Source organism: Montipora capricornis, chromosome 8 (genome assembly GCF_036669925.1).
Source record: "Montipora capricornis isolate CH-2021 chromosome 8, ASM3666992v2, whole genome shotgun sequence".
NCBI classification, from domain to species: domain Eukaryota; kingdom Metazoa; phylum Cnidaria; class Anthozoa; order Scleractinia; family Acroporidae; genus Montipora; species Montipora capricornis.
In genome coordinates, this window is record NC_090890.1 from 31,022,798 (window position 1) to 31,028,624 (window position 5,827).

A 5,827-nucleotide genomic window follows, 5' to 3' on the forward strand; every position below is an offset into this window, starting at 1 on the left:
GAAATTAAAGGAAAAATGTCTCTGTTGATGACTTAATTAAGCAGTGCCACACTACCTGTAGCATTTCCTGTGACAACAATGATAGCCTGTGTGGCATTTGTAACCAGAGGGGGCAGGGAGATGTTAGAGGGAAAAAACTTGAGAAACCTGGTGAGGACTGGTAAGAAAAAGTTGTTTATGTTTAGCACTCTTCCTCTTTCGGATGTGCTAAAAATAAACCCAACAGCATAATGACAAGCCAAGACAGTGATAACAAGTTTTGTTTTTTTCTATCAAAACTTTACTAATATTACTGCTAATAGTTGGCCAGCAATTATTAATCTAATTTATTCATGGATGACAATCTCAAGTCCTACATAAGTCTATTTCCTTTCTACCAACCATCAATGAACCAATTATCTTAACTAGTAGGGTTGTAGACGGTCATTCATACAGTATTTACCTAGGAGCACATTTTAACAGACACATTATTCATGCATATTCAAATGCTAAATCCCAAGTATGGACCCAACATATCGTCAATAAAATTATTGCTATCATTCAGTTACATGTATGACAATTAACACACGTTTGAGTGATTAAAAAATTACAACAGTGAGGAAATAAAAAACACCAAAATGTAGAGGTGCCTGTAACGTGTACCATATATGTTGTAGTTCAAAATATTTGAACTGGTACAATTTTATTATTGTACTGGTGCAAAAACAGTGAAAATAGTTTAATGTTTGTTGAACACAAAGAAAACACTTCATTGATAACAGCTGTTTGCCATTCATTTACTTAGTTCACAAGGTTACTGAAATAATGTTTGCTGAGCATTCGGAGCAGGACAGTAAAAAAATGAACCAAAATAGACCAAATCAGCTAATTCAATGTTGTACCCAATTCAAATCTCCTGGGGTTAAGATTTTCTGTGTATTGCATTTGCAATGACCCGCAATAACCTACAATGATCTACAATGACCTACAGTGATCTACAATGACCTACCATGAGCTACAATGAGCTACAATGATCTAAAATGACCTACAATGACCTACAATGAAGTACATTATAACCTAAAATTAGCCAATGACCAATAATGAGCTTTAAAAGAAGGTAATATGTAGCTCTAAGGGCACTGCAGCATGTTTGCAATACAAAGGTTAAAAACATTCCACTCTGCACTTTGAACCAATCAAAACCTTGTTGCTGTGCAAGTTGAAAATTTTCATTGTGCACTCTGAACCAAACAAAAAATTGTGGGAAGAATAACGTATTTATAATCTTCTCTTCATTTTCTCCTGCTCTAGTTAAGATTTTATCATTGCCAAGCAAAGCCTGATATTTGCACATTTTCAATTAAGCTTTGAAACAAAGGAAAACCATCCAAGGGTCTTTTCACAGTTTATTTCTGCCTTCAAGACCACATGCATAATTGCTGCCGTCATTTGGGCGGTCATTGTGACAATGCACAATGGATGTTTTCTGCTCACCAAACTCTTCACCCTGATCCTCTTTTGTCTTCCTCTTTCATTGTAAGTCATTTAAGTAGGCCATTTTAGCTCATTGTAAGTCATTGTAGCTCATGTGTGGAGATTCAAATAGTGAAAATTAAAGTAAAATTAAATCATAGAAGATTTTATCATTGAAGAAAGCACAGACACCTTGAGCTAAATTTGCAAAACCAATCCACCTGCTGTGATGTGGTCCCCACCACCACCTGTTTGTAAAACTTGAGTACAAACCAACACTGGAGCCACACAAATTTCATAATCGTTTTCATCCCAGCAGGACACTGGAGAACTTGGATTAAATTTGACCCTGGGGCTGCCTGGAACTACACTTTTGGAAAATGAATCATCCATGAATAACTTTGATTTCTTGGGGTCAATTGTCTCTGATCCACACACAAACCTGGTTGCTGTAAGTGAAGCTTTTGCAGCAGCTGCCTTTGTATTTTTCCAGTTTGAGCCTTTGGTAGTTAAGATTGCCTGGAATGCAAGGGTATGCAAATGTATTCTTGTCAGCTGTCTCTTCTTTTTCCCTGTTTTGTAATTATCTTTGCAAGCCTTGTACACATCCCTCATGAGATCCAATACCTTTGCTACCCTAGGTTTCTGACTTGAAACCACAGTTATGTTATCATAAAGCAACTTGCTCCATAAATTGGGGAGTTCTTGTTCATTCATCCCCATAGATTCAGCATAAGGTATGATATATCGCATGAGTTCACCAAAGAATGTTTCTTGATGAAATGGTGCCATCTCAAAATGTACAGGAATTTTTTGTGCATCAAGAAAAGATGAAAGCCTATTCAGAATATTGGCACTATCGCCGGGGTTGAATCCTGGGAAGTTGTCCAGCATGTGAAGCCCTGAAACTACCATAATGTCCGGGGAAAATTCTTGAACCTTTTCCTGAAACTTGTCAAGTGATCTGAGATAGGGATTGTGTTCATCACTGTGAAGTACTAATCTGTTGGCTCTTCGTGACTTGTACTTGCCCCATGGAAAATATGCAGGATATTCTAACAGCAAATGAATGTCATCACTATCCACAATCCTTCCAACAGAGGACATGTTCTGAGGAAGCATGTTCAGTGATTCTGTAGTAGAATCAGCTGCTACAAGAACATGACAGCCCTCTTTTGCAAGTCTCTTACCAATTTGCAGTCCACTACCTCCTAAAACCTTTCGAGTTCCTTTTATTTCCAAGCTTTTGGCAGCAAGGTTGTGGAAAAGTTCTTTGTCTTCAACATAACGCCTGTCAAAACAATATCCGTGCACATACATGTACATCAACTGATAGTAACAATAATATTTCATGTTTGCATGTATTGGAAGACCATTTGAAACAGTTTTATTGACCTTTGATTTATTTTCTCATTCTGAAGATTTATGAGTTTCATGTGTAAGCAAATTCATATCTTTTTCAGGACTTGTGCCAAAAGCAAGCCTTTATCTTAGTATTACTCAAACTTGGGAACTTTAGTGTCTTTTGTGATCAACACAATATAGGGGGAGAGGAATCCTATATGTGTCACTGTGGAGAGTGTGGAAAGGTATGATTTTCAGATATTCTAATCTTGAATAGGGTTTTGCTATCAGAGGATGATGGCTGGTTTGATCAGATCACCTTCTTAGACAACATCACCAGCCATGTCATTTAAAGACTATATAAATTATGACAGAAATCAAGTGAGGTCTTACACCTTTGTAGATGTCATGGATGATGGATAAAGAACCCTCGCTAATCAACAGCATCACGAACATATTTCACCCACGAACAGAGAAAAATACCTGACCTGGGTGGGAAACAAACCCACAACCTCCGAATTAGACTACTGTTGCTCTACCGACTGAGCTACATGGCCAGACAGGAGCAGGCCGTGGAAATTTCACAACAAATCAGCTTGGCCCAAGCCGAGGTTGTGGGTTAGATCCCCACCCGGGACAGCAATATGTTCCTGATGCTGTTGATCAGCAAAGGTTCTTAATCCATCATCCATCACATCTACAATAGTGTTAAGTGTCAATTGATTTCTGTCATATATATATATAAACAATTATTCCATGAGCCTGAGTTGGATATGAAGTGATAAAATAACCAACGAACGCGTAGCGGGAGTTGGTTATAATCACTTCATAACCAACAAGGGCAAATGAAATAATTGTTTTAGTAAATTCTCAAACCGGGTTTTGCCGCCAATTTTTGTTTCCACAATTTTACAAAGCGCATCTTGGCGCACTATTTTCCATATGACCTAAAACTTTGACTGTTGGCTCATAGTCAGAGTTTTTTAGCCAATCAAAAAGCTAGAAATGCAATAGTCGGAGCTGAAAATTTATATGAGGACAACACTCATTCTTATTTAAAGAGTGTTAGTGAGTCTAGGGATTTGTAATAAAGTAATTCTAGAATTAGTCCAGCATAGTGTACTGGTACTTGCTATGTTTTTGAACAAAGGACGGGGCTGGTCGCCACACAAAAACTTAGGTCAACTTAAGGGGGAATTCGGCAATTCATTAATGGATAAAAAAAGAATCTGATCAAGTACCTGGCTAAAAATCGACTAGGCATTTCACTTGCGAGGAAACAAATTAACAAAATCACAAACTATTAAAATTGTAAATACCAGTACTTACGATGAAGCAGCACTGTGATTGAAAAAGAAAGCAAACGTTTCCAGAAGATCTCTCTCAGTTTTCACTATGTCGTGTGGTTTGGCTTCTTCTGGAGGCTCTAGCCTCATTGTTCCTAATAACTCCAGAGAATCTACATAATAATCAATGGTTGCCTCAAAACTGCTGGCGACTTTGGGTGTACCTTGCAACGGATTTTGTCGTTCAATAAACATCAGCCCGTCCAAAACAGTTAAAACGCGTTTGTCTTGGCTTGTAACATGTTTGTAATAGAGGTACGCTGCTATAACTACCAAAATGCTGAGGGTGCTTGCCAATACATTCGCCATTTTTTCACGAGTCTTGCTCGCACTCGATTTTTCAGTCACGGAAAGAACATTTAAGCGGTCGTTTAAGATATCTACAGAGGATTACAAAGTAGATCACGGTCGAAAGAAGAATCTTTAGAACAAAAGACTCGTGGCGACTTGTGGTGGGATATTGGAAACCGCTGACTCACGAAAGTGAGAAGTAATTTATGCAAGCGAACGACTCCATCGCTTTACTTTTTTGCATTTTGTTTTTGTCTTTGTAACGGGAACGATATATTTGGTAGACCTAGAAAATTTTGGAAGGGCTGACCAAACAAGTAATGCATAATGGTAGTCCTTTGTACGCGTACCATGACGCAGATTTCGGCAGTCGCTCCCCGGGGTAGGGGGGTGGGGGGTACTTTAGGAATTTCTGGGTGGGGATGTGCCGCTGGGACCCTGGAACCCTTAGCCTATACCAGAGCTACAAAGTTTCAGCTGGATTTTGCTACCCTATACTAGAGTAAACTCTCCAAATCACTCCTATCCTAGGGTAGCTGTTTTCCAGAAACTGAGGTCTCTGGTACAGTCTAAAGCAAAGCCAAAACAAAACATTATACCACAATCACTTCTTTCTTAAAAGAGGATTTATTTATACTTGTCTAGTTATGCCAAACACGTACGTAAGCATTATCCAGACAATAAATTGTTTAATTTTAACCAGTATTAATACCACCGATTTCCGTCTGAATCCCGATTCTTGACAGTTAATAATATCCAGTAGCGTTTTATGATGGTCATCTATCAACGCTGTGGCTGAGTCGTGAAAATTTAAACTTGCCGATTTCATTTGCTTATATTTTTGAGTAGCAATTCCTGGTTTCCTTAGTCTAGATAAATCTTCAACCAACTGGTCAGTTTCGTGAAAAATGATACCCTATTCACCCTATTCTAGACCCAAACGCTCTGATTTATATACCCTATGCTAGAGTAAACTGCTTGAAAACCATACCCTTCACAGCGGCACATACCTATATAGCCCATATATGGCAGAACCCCCCCCCCCCCCACCCCGGAGTCCCTCTTCGTAGGGACCTCAAGCGAAAACGACGACGACAACGACGACTACGAGAATGCCACAAAACAATAATCGCAAAAACAATAGAGAGCTCTGCACTCCCTGCGCGTGCGTTTTATGTTTTGATGCATCTCCTTGCCGTTCTCCTCCTGACAACGACGTGAAATGACCAAGTTAACATGAGGTTACGTGGAGAACGTGAGCACCTGATGATAAATTCTCAATTTTCTCTCTAAATATCCACAACGTTGTCACGAATTTTATTTCTGAAATGTGGACGCACACTTTCCATGCCGAACGACTTGGAGTAATCGCAAAATTATTACAATAACGGGAA

The 5,827-nt window shown here is 38.9% G+C and overlaps 1 protein-coding gene across 1 annotated transcript; it reads right to left on the reverse strand.

Annotated features, from left to right (window-relative positions):
* Positions 1-257: 257 nt before the first annotated feature.
* Positions 258-4,638, reverse strand: LOC138059209 (ADP-dependent glucokinase-like). The gene is made up of 2 exons (XM_068904768.1): positions 4,126-4,638; positions 258-2,743 (listed from the first exon to the last, which is right to left on the reverse strand). The coding sequence occupies exons 1-2, from the start codon at positions 4,449-4,451 to the stop codon at positions 1,651-1,653; spliced, it is 1,419 nt and encodes a 472-aa protein (XP_068760869.1). The 5' UTR covers positions 4,452-4,638; the 3' UTR covers positions 258-1,650.
* Positions 4,639-5,827: the final 1,189 nt, after the last annotated feature.